The sequence below is a fragment of the Lepidochelys olivacea genome, assembly GCF_965140295.1.
Source record: "Lepidochelys olivacea isolate rLepOli2 genome assembly, chromosome: 9".
NCBI classification, from domain to species: domain Eukaryota; kingdom Metazoa; phylum Chordata; order Testudines; family Cheloniidae; genus Lepidochelys; species Lepidochelys olivacea.
This window is the reverse complement of record NC_140419.1, coordinates 16,262,120-16,279,353: the sequence shown is the minus strand read 5'-3', so window position 1 is coordinate 16,279,353 and position 17,234 is coordinate 16,262,120. Positions and strand designations below refer to the sequence as shown.

The window sequence follows — 17,234 nt, the reverse complement described above, 5'->3', positions numbered from 1 at the left end:
AAAAAAACCAGGTAAACTATGAAGGTACTTGCAAATGCAAATAAAAAGCAGGCAGAAGTTCTTACAAATGCTACGTCACTTAATAAAAACATTCTTGTCCATGCTTTTCAGAAGTCATTTTACATGGTGAGAGTATGTAAAGGCCGGATTTTCAGAAAGACCTCCAAAACTGGGTCTGAACTTTTTCCACTACCACGTTTGTCCTATGCAAAAAACACGGGGCTCTGTTATCCTCTCAGTTGCATGCGTGACTCCCAATGACTTCAACAGATCTTGTGCACGTGTGTAACTGACAGAGTAGCTGGGGCCTGAACATGTAAATACAAATATTAAAAAAGTGACACTGATTGCTGCCAAAATCATGAAATTTCAGAGTGCGGCAGAAACACAAGGACAGGATGGAGGCAGAAAGTGTGTGACAGAGCAGGCTGCTGTATTTTGTCAGTGAGCCATAATAAGGCAAACATGTCCTTGGTTGCATACCCAGCCAAAACTGCATGGCAGCTTGGATGTTGCTCGTATTGGCATGAATGGGGTGCTTGGTGAGCTCTGTGTGAGAAGAAATGCTCTTCCAGCTCACTGCCATTTCACAGAAGGGCTGATCTCTGAGCTCTGAAAGGCTAGAGGGATGGGTTTGGCTGTACCACGATCTCTTCTGTATGCTTTGCAGACAACAGCTGCAATTCAGAGGCTGTCTGCATCTGCAACCACACTGGTCACCAACAAAAGAGTTAGACAAAGGCAGTTTAGTGCTGACAGACATCCACCCACAGGCCTCGCCTGAGCAGTGCTGCACACAGGACAAAACAGCACGCAGCTTCATCGAACACAAGGGCACGGCTTCCACCCACTTGCAAAAGAAAACAAATGTAGGGGCCAAATTGCTGCATTTTATAAATAAATAAGAATCATGTGAGGGGCCTGATCCTGAGCCATAAGGGGAGTCTTACTGGAGTGAATGGGACTTCTCACTGAGAAGGTAATGCTTGCCTATTATGCTGGCAGGATCAGACCCCTTGTATGGTCTTTTTTCACCAAGTTATCCTGTTTACTAAGAAAAATAAAGCTTTTAATCAAGTCATTTGAAGATCAAACTGCTTTTTATGTGGAAGATCTGCATGTTTGCAACCTCTTTCCTGAAAATCAATATGGTTTTCTAATTACACGCCACTCAGGTCATACATGCAGTGCATCTGCAATATCCATCGCGCAAAGGGCGAGATGTGCTGACAACGTGCCCAACGTGCTCCAAGACAGAAATGAAAAAGTGTAAAATAATTAATTAGCAATGGGCTTAACTGGTTCAGCCACCTCCACATACAAAGCTGGCTGGCTTTCAGTTTCTGCTGCACTGTTCAAAATGCATTTCCCAACCTTCTCAACTTGTGCCACTGCTTACTATTTTATCTACTGTACACGTGTCTTTCTACTGGGGGGAAAAGTGCATCTCGCCATACTTATGCTCAAGATTACAGATACCATCACCACTTATATAACATTTTGCTGGGGCACTAGTTCAGTCCTGAATCCAAGGGAAGAGTGCCAGCTACCACCAACTGAAGCATCTGGTTATGACTTAATTGAGGGGAGTGACTTGTTCAAGTATAGAGTTATGAAGAGTTCACTCAACTTGAGTTGATCTGGCTGGGGAGGTAACCATGAATCTGAGACCAAATAAGCTTTAGAGTCAAAAAACCTGTTTCTCCTTGCCTTTGTACTGGTCTTACTCCAGTGTAACTCCACTGGCTTAATCCTGATTTTCATCTGTGCCAGAAGAGATACAGGCCCAAGATATCTGAGCTACCCTGGCAAACAAATAATAGAAAGATGATTGGTGCTGGGCTACTCCGCTCAGAGCAGCATAAAACAAAAATGCTAGACAATGCTGCTTCCACTAGGATTTTCTTAGGGGCATGACCTATAAGAGAGGGATAGGCTTAGAAACAGGAGCCAAAAGCAATAGACACACCTGTATGTTATCTGCCTATTTTCTATCCACATTATGCGAAAACATCAATTCCATGGATAGTGAGACAGATTGACCACTAGAGGACAGTAGTGTGCAAATATTGGATAACAGGGACCTTGTGGGTCTGGGGGAACTCCATAGGTTCCAGTGTAGTAACAAACACACAGCTGTAATAAGGTGGCAATACACACACACTTCAGGAATTACACACATTTTTTTAATCAGACATCTCCAACACTGCAGATACAGTTCCTCAGGGCCCTGTAGTGGCTGGGTAGGTAAGTGATGTTCTGTACTGCAATATATTAGGCAAATCATGTGCATTACAATGGCTCCTATGTAGCTGCTCTGTTTTGGGAAAATAATGGATGTATTAAAATTGCCATTGTGCACATGCTGTATTTAAGAATTTTAAAAAATGTATCATGTGGTGTAGTACAATAGAGTCATGGTCACTCTGAAAGGGCCTTTCACCTTAAAGACACTGGTCTCATTAGGTAGGTCTGCACTGCAGTCTTAGGTGTGATGCAGCTTGGGTAGGCACACCCACGCTAGCTTTCATCTAGCTACAAGAGCTAAAAATAGCAGTGGAGACCTGCTGGAGTAAGTTTCATCGTAGTTAGCAAAGGGAGTAGATACCCAGGGCTACCAGATGGGGTTATACAGTTTACACTGCCACATCTTCATGGCTATTTTTAGCTGCGCTACCTAGATTAAAGCTAGCCTGTGTATGCCTACCTGAGCTGCAACCACACCTGCATCTGCAGTGTAGACATACACTACTAGTGACATGGATGGGGATGGGTATTTGGCTGCATTTTGGGGAAATCTCCCACCGTTATTCTAGTCCCAATGCAGCTCTAATGACATTCCACACAAAGATGGACTACAAGCTGTCAGGAACAGTATCACCGATAATGTCACGGCAAACCTGGTGGCTGAACTTTGTGACTTTGTCCTCACCCACAACTATTTCACATTTTGGGACAATGTATCCCTTCAGGTTAGCGGCACTGCTATGGGTACCCGCATGGCCCCGCAGTATGCCAACATTTTTATGGCTGACTTAGAACAATGCTTCCTCAGCTCTCATCCCCTAACACACCTACTCTACTTACGCTACATTGATGACATCTTCATCATCTGGACCCATGGAAAAGCAGCCCTTGAGGAATTCCACCATGATTTCAACAATTTCCATCCCACCGTCAACCTCAGCCTGGACCAGTCCACCCAAGAGATCCACTTCCTGGACACTACAGTGCTAATAAACGATGGTCACATAAACACCACCCTATACCGGAAACCTACTGACCGCTACTCCTACCTACATGCTTCCAGCTTTCACCCTGACCACACCACACGATCCATCGTCTACAGCCAAGCTCTGCGATACAACCGCATTTGCTCCAACCCCTCAGACAGAGACAAACACCTACAAGATCTCTATCAAGCGTTCTTACAACTACAATACCCACCTGCTGAAGCGAAGAAAGAGATTGACAGAGCCAGAAGAATACCCAGAAGTCACCTACTCCAGGACAGGCCCAACAAAGAAAGTAACAGAACTCCACTAGCCATCACCTTCAGCCCCCAACTAAAACCTCTCCAGCACATCATCAAGGATCTACAACCTATCCTGAAGGACGATCCCTCACTCCCACAGATCTTGGGAGACAGGTCAGTCCTCGCTTACAGACAGCCCCCCAACCTGAAGCAAATACTCACCAGCAACTACACACCACACAACAAAAACACTAACCCTGGAACCTATCCTTGCAACGAAGCCCGTTGCCAACTGTGTCCACATATCTATTCAGGGGACACCATCATAGGGCCTAATCACATCAGCCACATTATCAGAGGCTCGTTCACTTGCACATCTACCAATGTGATATATGTCATCATGTGCCAGCAATGCCCTTCTGCCATGTACATTGGCCAAACTGGACAATCTCTACGTAAAAGAATAAATGGACACAAGTCAGATGTCAAGAATTATAACATTCAAAAACCAGTTGGAGAACACTTCAACCTCCCTGGTCACTCAATTTCAGACCTAAAAGTTGCAATTCTCCAACAAAAAATTCTTCAAAAACAGACTCCAATGAGAAACTGCAGAATTGGAACTAATTTGCAAACTGGACACCATTAAATTAGGCTTGAATAAAGACTGGGAGTGGATGGATCATTACACAAAGTAAAAACTATTTCCCCATGCTAATTTTTCTCCTACTGTTACTCACTCCTTCTTGTCAACTGTTTGAAATGGGCCATCGTGATTATCACTACAAAAGTTTTTTTTCTCCTGCTGATAATAGCCCATCTTAATTGATTAGTCTCGTTACAGTTGGTATGGCAACACCCATTTTTTCATGTACTCTGTGTATATGTATCTTCCTACTGTATTTTCCACTGCATGCATCCGATGAAGTAGGTTTTAGCCCACGAGAGCTTATGCCCAAATAAATTTGTTAATCTTTAAGGTGCCACAAGTACTCCCCGTTCTTTTTGCTGATACAGACTAACACAGTTACCACTCTGAAACCAGTGGTAGGAAAGTTAGTGTAGGTCGGCCACTGGCATTTTTTATCAGTGTTATTAACCCTGCTCAGAGCAGGAAAATTACATTTTTCTAAAACTATTTACAACTGTAGGGTTCAGAAAACAAAAATTTCACAGTGTAGTCATAGTCACATTATCCACGTTTTATTTAATATTTCATCTAGGTGTGTGTGTGTGTATATCTTATATATTTGTATCCTTTTTTGACTCCATATGACTTATGTTGTGAAAATCTATACTATAAAATACACAGGACATGGCTGAATGCAGCAGCTGCCATAATTTATGGGAGTTCCTAACTTCTGAGTGCTCAATCTGACACCCTAAAATGTCCTTCTAATGAAAGCACTCTATCAATGGAGGTAATTGTCATTACATGTGTGCACAGACACACCATACATATTTACACACACACACACACACACACACACACAGCCCCTCATGAAAACACTCTGTATAGAACACACCATTTGACAACTAACTAGATATACTAATCTGAACTTTCAAATAACTACTGAGTGCTAGCTATAATATTGCACTGTTATCTTAATAACACATCAACAGAATAAAATAAGTAAGACCTGGCTCCTCAGACTGATATGGTGAAACTGAAATATGTTTGGAAATCTAGACTGAGAATACCGAGCTACTGCATGCCGTCCTGCCAGCATGATAGTCATTTGTCAGGTCACATTATGACCGACTGCAGCTAACAGCTGAGTGAATTAAAGGCCATTTCACCATAGATACTATGAATTAGCAGAAGACTCAGTCTCCTGAGGTGCTGGAATTGCTTCAACTCACTGCTCGGCTTCTACAGCCGGCAGGCATTCGGAGACGACCTGGAAGCATGACAGAGTGGGTGAAGATTCCAGCACTGCATTTTTTTCTCATCTACCCCTGCCTATGCAGCTGCCAATTTCACCGGCTCTGGCTGTGCTGAATCGATGCTGTTGGAACGACTGAAACAGAGGTTCCTCTCAATCAGGGATTCAGAGCAGCAGGAACATGACAGAAAATGGCAGCAAAAGATTAGAAGATGCTTTTTTGTCACCTTTTCTCCTCTATCTGTCCATCTTCTCTTTTTTCCCCCCGCCATGTGATAATGCTTTCCTAAGCCCCAGGTTTATTGTATATGTTCACACGATACAGATCTTTTATTCATCCAAGGCAAGACTACCAATTCATTGTGAGTGTATTTCTATAGCTTCACAGGTGAGGCTACATGCAGCTTTTTGGCAGGACACAATGAGATCCTATTTATACAGAATTAGAAAGGACAGGTTTGAAATATTGATGGTGGGAGCCACCTGAAGGCAAAGCCACTACTGGGAAGGTCCTCTGAAGCCTGGCATGAAAAGATGGCTTCAGAAGCATAACAGTTCACTCTGCTAAACTAGACACACTTGGGAACAGGAGTATAACTGAGTCATAGAAGGCTAGCACCATGGGACAAACCGCAGGCTAATTCTGAAAGGCAATAATGTTCGTAAGAAGCAGCTCTTGAGAAAAATTCAGCTGCCGCAACCAAATGTAAATATGAGTCACCAGACAGGAAGAAGGGGAACTCCAAGTAATAAATAGAAACGCATATTCTGCGTGCCAGTGTGTTTGCGATATGCTATCACTCTAGGCCACCAGTGAACAAGGAAGCGTGCCTGAAATACCATCTCTTTAGATGGGTCAGGCATTTGAACACAGATAGATATTTCCCATTAACGTAGGGGCCTGTTAGGTATTTCCCGTTATTGTGAATAAGGGTTTTGTATGCATTGAATGGGAGTTGGAACTTTAGTCTGGGAACATCATGGTTAGCCCATAGGACCCTATTTTCTAAGACAGCCTCCCCACACCAGAAGGCTCAAAGTATAAGCTTTGCAAGCTTTCAAAGACAAAGCAAAGGTAATGGTAAGAGGATGTGAAGTAAAGGTGACTGTTAAGTAGAAGTGAAAGAATTCTGCATGAACTGCACACCTGTCCCAGGTTTTAACTTCATGAAACTAATAATGCAAAGGATAAACCACCACCTGGACATTCTGAGGGCATGAAAACAATGGCCCTGTCTATACCAAGAGTTTTGGTAGTGGCATAGCTAGCCAGGTGCAAAACTAGCATAGATGTGTGGCTGCAGCATGACTGAGTCTGTAAGTGGTAGTGGTACCATGTTTCTACATTAAGGGTTTGCATGGATGCAGTTGCATTAGTGAACATTCCCCTAATCCAGGGATCATCAATCAAACTTTGGCACGCAGCCCACCAGGATAAGCCCCCTGGCGGGCTGGGCCGGTTTGTTTACCTGGCGCGTCCGCAGGTTCGTCCGATCGCGGCTCCCACTAGCGCGGGCCAAGGGATGTGCTGGCCACCACTTCCCGCAGCCCCCATTGGCCTGGAGCAGTGAACCGCAGCCAGTGGGAGCCACAATCGGCCAAACCTGCGGACAAGGCAGGTAAACAAACCAGCGCAGCCCGCCAGTGGGCTTACCCTGGTGGGCCACGTGCCAAGGTTGCCGATCTCTGTCCTAATCTAAACAAGTCATTTGTTTCTTGCTCCTGCAAAAGAAAATGCCGATGGACAGAGTCATAGCTGGTATAAATCTATCTATGAGTGGGTGACTGCTGGGGTTCCTATGCATTGTGTTTTTAAGAGTTTGTCAATTGCTCCCAGAGTGTGGAATAGATGCTCTTCTATACTTTTAGTTTATATTTAGATTAATAAATAGCAGTGCAACAGAAATTTTTATCAGCTGAGGATCTGGGCCCTAGAATGGCACTGAATGAAAGTTCACCGGTATACAACAAGGCACTCGGATTTGTCTCACGTATTCACTGTAAAGATTTGAACTTTATATTTTCTGCCTGGAAGCAGAAAAGAAACCTACAATATTGCCCCGGAATGTGGCTACATAAAACATTGGCTAAATGTGTCTGTCCCCAGTGGTGCTGGAGCAATTTTTATAGTAGGGGTGCTGAAGGCAGAAACCATGTATTTGGGTGGTTGTTATTACATCCAGCCAGGGGGTGTGGTAGCAACCCTGGTTCCAGCACCTACGTTGTACCTTTCTACTGGTTAGCCTGCACTGAAGAGATGTGTTGATTCAGCTGAGCTACTAGTTGGAATGGCAGCAGTCTTAGCCTTGGTGCTGAAAGTCCTGGGTTCAATGCCTGCTGATAACCCTAGGGCGGTTATTAGACAGCTATCTTTTAGCAACAATAGAAGGGGAAAAATCAAAAGGTGTTCTAGCCAGCTAAATAACTCTTTGCCATACGAATATTTTCTTTGATGTTATTCAGCTCTGATATTCTTTTGTCTTTTCACATCTCTTTTTGTGATTAAATCTCGGACCTGTTTTGGATTCATGTGCCAAACTTTCTGTCGCAATAAAACAAAAAGAGGATGACCCTTGTTTCTTGAATTCTCTTTTATTTTCAGCACCTGCTTATTTTGCTTCCTAACGAACAAGAGTTTGGACCAAATTCTGCTCTCATTTACACTGTTCTGACTTCCATTGTCTTGGAAGTTGAAGCTGTGTAACGGACAACAGAATCTGACACACTGCTTCGAATACAGTCAACAAATGTGAAAAGTTAAGCGGCACCTGTGATCTCAGTGTACACCCTTGTAGGATGGAATCCTGCCAACACAGCTACAGCATTTCTGTGTCCCTGGGTCATCATTTGAACTTTAATTACCTTCCGAGTCAAAAGGCTCTGGCTGTAAGTGTCACTAAATCCTTTTAAAAGTTAATAACATACTATCACAGGTTTCTTTTACTCAAAGGGATGATCCTTCCGTTAAGAAGACCTCATTAAGCCAGTTTCAGGACACACTGTAGTGTGTGTGTGTGAGAAAGATGCATATTCAGCCACATTCAAGCTAAAATTCCAAGTAATTTTTCAAATACTGTTTTGATGCTAAATAGTTAAGGAAGGACAGGACTCATTCCCTCAACCAATATTGGTTAAGTTGTAGAAGACATTAGGAGGTGGTTCCTTTCTGTGGCACTGACTGCTTTTCTTCCTTCCCCTTCATAGCCTTTCCAAATCACATATTCCCCACTCCCTGCTATGATAGACATCACCCCAGCCCTCTCACTGCTGTCATTTTCCCATGATCAAAACTGAAGTCAGGTACTCCTGGCAGAATGCAGGTTTGAGGATATTCCGCTCTGGGGTGAGGAAGGAGAATAATGCATTCACCTCAGTGCCAGAAGGATGTGGACCAAGTGAGAGGGATGTCACAGAACTATCACAGAAACTGTGAAGACTAAGGCTGAGATTTTCCCATCTGCTTAGTGGATTTAGATGCACAATTTTCACTGAAATGAATGTGCACCTACATTTCCTAGCTGGCTTTGAAAATCGCAGCCTAAAAGAATAAAATTTTTATAGGTTGGTTAATTGACGACCAAAGGGGATATCCCCAAGTGTTTGACAGGTACGAACAGAAGTTCTCAAAGTTCTTGTTGGAGGCTTGTAGAGAGCTGGCTCTCCTCTTTAGTTTCATCAACTGAACTGCATTAAAAGATCACTAACAACATTCAAAACTTTCTTGATTTTACTTTTTCCATGAGAGCATTTTCTTTCTGCGTCACAGGGATGTCATGAGATTGTGAGTGGGAGGACAAGTGTCCATGAGCAAGTCTTCCTACTAAGCTGTGGTCTACACGATGAAAAAGTTCAAGAATCCCTGATTTAGGATCACCAAAGGAGGGATCATCATACAAGTGATGAGATGACATCAAGGAAAGAAATGCTGAAGAAGGATTTCTGTATGGTGAGCTCTGTTAGGTGGGGGAAGAGGCCATTGCTAGTGAAATGTTGGAAATTCCATGTCTTGGGCTATTTAAAAATAGACAGGACAAAGCAATAGAAAATGACAGGAAGATGGGCTAGATACCCTGACAGGCCTTTCCCGTCTCTAATTAATATGATTCTATGACATAAGTAACCATATGGCATTTCTGAAGCCCGAGCATAGCATCCTTCGAAGTCATTCTCTTTGGCACTGCACTGACTTCCAGCTGACTCATTCATTCATTCAGCTTGGCCTTCTTTATAGGGATTTATTATGTGTCTGGACACTCTCTATAAACACTGATACATCTGACACTACTAGGCAGGCTGACTTACAAGCCCAAAAAGAGCCACAGGTGCAGGGTGTTTGTGTGACCCAGATTGGGTTTTAAAGGCCAATTTTATTTTATTTTGAAATATCATCAGTAGCCTCCATCTTCAATCTGCTCCCCTTTTCCTCTTTTTACAGTGATCTGCTGATGGAGAGCTGCAATCAAGATACATTTTCACTGATCATGCCCAGTGCCTCTCCAATCAAACTTTTAAACAGTATAGAACATATTTTGCTCTTAATTACACCAATATAAACCAGGAGTAACTCAACGAAAGTCAGTGTAGAACTGCTGCAAGCGAGAACAGCCTCAGGTCCAAAGTAAGAATGCCCTACTTCTGTGAAAGGACTTGTCCCCACAGTGGGGTAATGCCCGCTACTCTCTAGAGCGAATTCCAAATATTAAAGTAACTTCCTGGGGGCAACAAACTCAAGGGACTGGCTATGACATCCAACCCAATGCACTTGTGATTGCTACCCTTTGGTGACTGTTCGGTGCTCTCAGTCCAGTCCCTGGTGGACAGGTGATCATTACCACAGTTGGCACTAATTGGCACTAATTGGCATCCTTGAAAGGGTATGTAGACCAAGCTTCCCATTCACCCATGGCGGTGGTTCCACCAGTCAGGATTGAGGCACTACCCTCTTCTGTGGATTCTACCCTCTTCTGTGGATAGAATACTTCAGTCTCCTGGTCTCATGCTGTGACCCCTTTCATGAGCATTAAACTCAAGTGGAAAATTATAATTGTTAATTGTTGGGGAGAGAGGGACAAGGAGCCCATTTGCCAAGCTCCCTGAGAGCAAAGCAACTTTGTTTTCACTGAGCCCCACTTCACTATTTTTCTGCTACAATGTATTTTTGTTAATGTTCATTGCTAATGGAATAGGTGCAAATGGGATATGGCATGCCAATATACCTGCTATAAATTATGCCCATTGAGAAGTTGTAGGAACTCATACCAGGGATGCAGAGGAAATGTTTATGATATTAGAGGCTAAAACTAGATGTGAGAAAAATGAAACTAAGCAAGAGAAAGTATAAGCTGAATATCGGGGAAAAAATCCATGTTGGCAGTGTGTAATGGGGAGGCATGCCCCTTTAAGGGCTGTGGGGACAGTCAATCCTAGTTATTAAGGACGCATATCTGAGCAGGGTTCAGCTGATTCCCCTACAAGGAGCAGCAGGAAGCTGCAGTGAAAGTGAGTTCTCAGGGAGACCAGAGTGGAGTGCAAAGGCTGCTGGGAGGGAATAGGCTCCAGCAGAGAAACCTGGGACTTCAGACAGGAAAGGTCTGGGAGTGGCCTGGTAAGAGAACAAATGGATGGACTTGAGGAGGAACTTGAGAACTTTCTTTGTTTTTTATGATCATAAAACCAGAACCTGAGAAGGGCTGTGAAGGGAAAAAGTGTGTGTGAATTACTGAAGAAGTTCCATGAAGGGGGAAACTGAGGCGGGGACTGCTTGCTGGCCACATTGAGGGGCTGTTTGGTGCCCTATTGCTTGAGCCATTTAAAACTAGAATAAGACAGACATTGTACAGAATGATCCTGAATTTGCAAGGGGGAAGGACAAGCCAACCTAACAGGTCTTCCTATCCTTGATTTCTACATATGTTCTATGAGATTCCCCACTACATTCATAGCTACATCCTAGAAATATGTATAAACAGGCTAGACAGACCAGCTATATGCCATAGTTAGGGGGTGATTTTGTTGCAAGGTCACAGATGCCATGAATTCCCCCCTTCCTCTATATAAATGGTCATAAAAGGTCACCCCCACTGTGGAAATACAGGGCTAGTTCTGCGACTTCAAAACAAAGTCATCCTTCTAACCATGGCATATACATAGTATACCTACATCTAATTCTACCTACACATATTATAGAATATAGATATTAAAGTGGCAAGAACCACACAGAATGCACAGTCTATGGATGATTTATCTATTGCCAGAAACCTGCCTGCTCTGGATAAAATGTTAAAACAAACAATGTCTCAATTAGGAACATAGGAATTGCCAGAGTGGAAAGACCAGTGGTCCATCTAACCAGTGCCAGCTGCTTTAGAGCAAGGTGCATGCAACCCCACAGCAGGCAATTATGGAATAACCTGCTCTAGAGAAAGTTTGGTACTAACCCCAAAGCACGAGAGTTTACATCCCCTCAAAAACTCTATTTAATCCTTACTATAGCAATTCTTGATTTCTTGCCATCTATATAAATGATAGCCAATACATATAATAAACAAGACTGTTTTTTCTCTTCTTACTAACACTAACGGCTTGTCTACATGGGGAAAAGGCCTGAAATAGCTATTGCTGAATAGCTGTTCCACACTAGCTCCCTGCACTAACTCATACTCCATACCAAGAGTGCCTTTGTGCAGTTTAGGGTAATCCACTTTGGAAACGGATTACTCTAAATTTAGCACAGAATAAGAGCATCCACACAGGGAATGAGTACAGAATAGCTATTGCATTTTATATTCACCCCCTTGCTATTTCTGCACTAGCTTCCTTATGAATTGCCCATGTAGACAAGCCCGAATAACCTTACTATTGGTTGGAGGTGGCAGTATAAAACTGGTAGAGAGATCTTCAGCCATATAGGCAACTCCACTTTCACAAGCAGATCCCAAAGGTGGCAGTGAAAAAAAAATCTATGTGCACCTGCAAGCCCATCCCCCACCCCCATCTGGGGTACCTAAGTATCTCTTTATACATGCAATTATCCAGTCCACATGAAGATATTTTTGCGAGTGCCCATAACCCCCACATTTCAATATTTGACCCAAAGTGACTTATGAAACAGCAGCAGTTGTAAAATTTGAAGACATTGCAAACGTAAAACCAACAGATCATATTAGTTTGACTCATAATGCCAGCAGCTAGAGGGTTTTCACTGACACGCTCTTATTCAGCAACTTGAGAAAACCACCAGTTTCCTGACAAAGACAATTGTGCTGCTGCTAAAAACACCAACTGAGAGCACAAGATATACTCTCAGACACTAGGTTAGCCACTGCTTGACGCACAGCTTCTTGTGTCTGCTCTACGAGAACACACAAGCGGGGGCAGAGACTTGGTGTGTACAGCCTCAGATGTAAGAGGAAGCAAGGCACAAAGTTGCTTTTCACAAAAATTCAGCAGTCATTTGAAATAAGAGCATGAGACAAAATGAAACGTTGACATCGGAATCGGGTTTGGATTGAGGATGCCGTTCAATTAGGGCTGCACTTCCTTCTTCTGCACTGTGTGGCATGACAAAATAGCTGAAAGCCTTCTGTCTCCCCAACCTCTTTGGCTCATAATATATTTCCCTCTGATTTTAAAACCTAAAATTTTAAAGGGACATGTCGACTGGGAAGGAGGCAACGAGAGAACAGCCCAGGGTACTTTTCCAGTTACCCAGAGTTAAGGCATTAGTTTCAATAGCTGGATGCAGTGACATCGATTTTGAATAGAAAGAGAATGGAAAGAGAAAAGGGAGTGACTTTTCCAGAGCCACATACAAACTAGAGGACTGATCTTGCAACATGTTCAACATTTCCAGGCCCAAATATAAAATGAGCCCCTCACAGGAGAGATCCCTATGGAGCCCAGCCAAGGGGATTAGAGCTCTAAATTCAAACGCTGTTTGGGGAAGAGAGAGAATGATTTGCTTCAATTTAAAGGTAGCATATTAATATCCTACTAAGTTGAGTAAGTATTGTATTTATTATAGGATTTCAGCTAATCTAGTGTCTGCTTTTATTCTGCTCCTGTTCCATTTCTCTATTGCTTGCAGTAACATCCATTTGCACAATGACAGAGTCAGCTTCCCATACAATAGTCCTCAAATAATCACTTATGATAGTGCAAGGGATTTTTTAGTGTGTGGAATCCTATTCCTCTTTTCAAAGCTACGCTTGACTCATCAACAGTACAGAGAAAAAAGAAAAAACCTGACCTGCAATTTATCAAGTGTAGAACATGCTGCACACTAACAATGTTACAGACCAACACATCTACCAGACTGGAAAATGCTTAGCTTGTACTTTGCCCCTCTGCTATTTACAGCCCTGAAGGAGGCTAACAGAACCACCTTGAAGAACAACTACTCGCTGCTCTTACAAAGTGTACAGTCCGCTGCTTGAAATTCTTTCATGTCTCAGCTTTTAGCCTGAGGTATATTATCCGGTGCAATGGACGCCTAGAAAATGTATGGAGATTTAGGTTAAATATAACAGACACTTTGGCCGGTTCAAATTAATGGGGTGGATGCCCTGATAGCCCATTTGCCGCCAAGTGTTTTTCCTACCAGTGACCTCTTTGCAAAGCTAGTTTAATTGCTCTTAATGTACGGACCCTTAAATGAGGCAGTTGGGATGACTCCAGGGCAAGACAGACAATGAGATTCTTTATGAGAGACCATGTCAAAAGGTAGAAACAGGTGAAACCCCTCTACTCTTTCGTAGACCATTCCGTAACACAAGAACAAAGGGGTCACTCAATGAAGCTGATGGCTGGTCAATTTGAAGCAAAAGGAAATACTTGATGCAGTATGTACTCAGCCTCTGAGATTCATTGATACGCAGAGTCAAATACTATAGTTGTATTCTAAATGGGATGGATAATTTTATGACCAAAAATGTTTGTAGTTAGTATGCTAAGACCAGGGGAATCAAATGTCATGCTTAGGGACATAAACTAATCATTGCAGAAGCCAGAAAGGAATTTGTCCTGCCCCCTCCATGTACATCATTGCATAACAGGGCTTAAGATGGACTTAAGTGGTACATAGGACCTGTGCAGATGATATGGGGAATGTTCAGCTTCCTCTCAAGCATCAGACCCATGCCACCACAAAAGGAAGGATAATGAATTTGCTGGACCACTGGTCCAATCTGGCATGGTAAACTTTAGTGTGTGACAGACCTTAGAACAAAATGCATCTACGGGGAACCTCACATCTGACAAATGTTTCTGGGGACTCTTTTCTGTTCATTATAATGAATGCTCATTACTGTAAATGAGCCTGATTGACTTCAGAGGAGATAGGCACTTGGACAGCCTGGTGAAGAGTAGTATAAGACCACACATAGAACAGGGATGGACAGGCTTTATGTTCAACAAAGCATTTTGGTTTGTCCTAGCAAGGGTAGAACATATTCCTTTTAAACAGGTTGAGAGCAGTATCTTAGTTCTCCTTCAAAAAATATGACCCATTGCAGTGTCATTTAAAAGCCCATTTCATGACCCTGAGTAATTACCTCCTCTAGCCTTCGCCTTTGCTCTTTCTGCTCCTCAATCCGCTTTTGCCGCTCTGCTAGCAGTTGCCGCTTGTGCTCTTCATTCTCTCGCTGCTGCTGCTCCAGCTGCTGCCGTCGGAGGGCCTCTGAACGTTCCTTATTTGCCAGCTGAAGCCTCAAGAAATCCCGTCTCAGCGTTGACTCTCCAGGCAGATTTAGGATGGAGCTTCACAGGGAAAAAGCATCAGAGGCGTTCTAACCATGTGTTTATGCTCCCGACAGAGAAATTCTGCATGTGTATTTATGTTTAACTCCCTTTCCCTTTTGGCTTTGCATTTTGCCATTGAAAGTATAACAAGTGAAGTGCTGGCACAGTATTTGGTGAAGGAAACCAGGGAATCACAAATGGATGAGGCAGAACTGCTCAGAGACTTGCCGGGTGAGATGCAGCAGTTGTTCTGCTGCCTCATTTTTTACATGGGTTCAGGAGACAACAAGCTTAGTGGTGGATCAGCCTTGAATTTGTGGCATAGCTCACATGACAAGAGGTTCATTACACTGTTCACAAACTCACTAGTAATTTATGTCTCTAAACCAAAGTCCCTTCCATTGCAGTGGCTTGCACTATATTTAGTTGTTCACAAAGCAGATTTAGTGTGAATCATTGAAATAAAAATACCAAATTACCTCAGTAAAACAATGGAATAACCTGATACTAATTACAATGATTCTTAAAAATGTCATCAAAAGAAAGTTCAACCACTGTTTAGCTTGAAGAAGCAACCGGAAAGGTTTCATGATGAGAAACTACACATAAATAGGGAGCTATACTTGGAAATAAAGGACCACATTGTCAAGAACTGTCTTTAAATTGAGCCTACAATTTTACCACACCTAAATTCCTGCCCATGCAGTTTCCCACATCTAGGTTCTTGTGAGCATAAACATTTGCATGTGCAAAATTCCTTCAAACATGTAAACTGGTTAGTTAAGCAAGCTGTGTACTTAGCCATCTAACCGTCTGGTTTGTTTATGCAAATATACTTGCATATACAGTTTTATGTATATGAGATGTGAAAAACTGCAAGAACAATTTTAGAGGCTTGATCCAAATGAGTATATGGAAATGTTCATCTGTATATCGAAAAATTGGTCAGATTAGGGATAGAAATTCAGACATGTTAGGGGGTGGATACTGCTGATAGGACCTTGACAGCCTCGCATTGATGAATTTTGAGGCCAGTGACTAAGCAGGCAAGTTACACAGCTGTCCACATATCATCATATGAAAGAGAAAATACAGCTGCTGTTATTACCCTAGGTTTTTATGTTTTTAAGAAAGAATAGAATAAAATAATTATCACAGAGATCAATGCAGTTTTAAACCCTCAGTGTACCGATGCCCACCAGTGAATAGTACAATATATGGAACCTCTGCTTCTTTGTGTCATTAGCATACTGTATTGTAAATCACAAAGAAAATAAGGTATTGCTTCTTCTCGGCCTTCTGGTCAGGGTGAGCCATAGCATCAATTTAATATCCAGGCATCATCTATCAGAGGGACTATATATCCCACCTTTGCATGGGATAGACTCAATGACCAAATTGGTCTTTTTCCATCTCTAGCTCATACAATCCTATAATCCTAACCAATTTTGTACACAGTCAGAGAGATACAAGGGGAGAAATGAGCACCTGATTTTTACCTGGGCTCTCCAGAGTCATTTTCTTCTTCCTCTTCCTCACTTCCACTGTATTCATATTCTGTCTCATCTAGGAATATAACTGAATGTTAGGTTTCAGAGTAGCAGCCGTGTTAGTCTGTATTCGCAAAAAGAAAAGGAGTACTTGTGGCACCTTGGAGACTAACCAATTTATTTGAGCATAAGCTTTCGTGAGCTACAGCTCACTTCATTGGATGCATAAAGTGGAAAATACAGTGAGGAGGTTTATATACACACAGACCATGAAAAAATGCATATTGTAAGGAGAGTGATCACTTAAGATGAGCTATTACCAGCAGGAGAGTGGGGTGGAGGGAGAGAAAACCTTTTGAAGTGATAATCAAGGTGGGCCATTTCCAGGACTTAACAAGAACGTCTGAGGAACAGTGGGGGGAAGGGGGGGGAATAAACAAGGGGAAATAGTTTTACTTAGTATAATGACTCAACCACTCCCAGTCTCTATTCAAGCCCAAGTTAATTGTATCCAATTTGCAAATTAATTCCAATTCAGCAGTTTCTCATTGGAGTCTGTTTTCCAAGTTTTTTTGCTGAAGGATAGTCACTTTGAGATCAGAAATCGAGTGACCAGAGAGATTGAAGTGTTCTCCGACTGGTTTA

General features: G+C 42.6%; 1 protein-coding gene across 7 annotated transcripts in view; it reads right to left on the bottom strand.

The window, feature by feature from the left end:
* TNIK (TRAF2 and NCK interacting kinase) overlaps positions 1–17,234 on the bottom strand; it is a 300,446-nt gene that overhangs the window by 67,813 nt on the left and 215,399 nt on the right. For all 7 annotated transcript variants that reach the window (XM_084638591.1, XM_084638586.1, XM_084638585.1 and 4 more), the window contains exons 11-12: positions 16,599–16,665; positions 14,913–15,117 (exon numbers count right to left, since the gene is read on the bottom strand). In XM_084638591.1, coding sequence (XP_084494717.1) covers positions 14,913–15,117; positions 16,599–16,665 — 272 coding nt within the window. The remainder of the gene's footprint in view (positions 1–14,912; positions 15,118–16,598; positions 16,666–17,234) is intronic.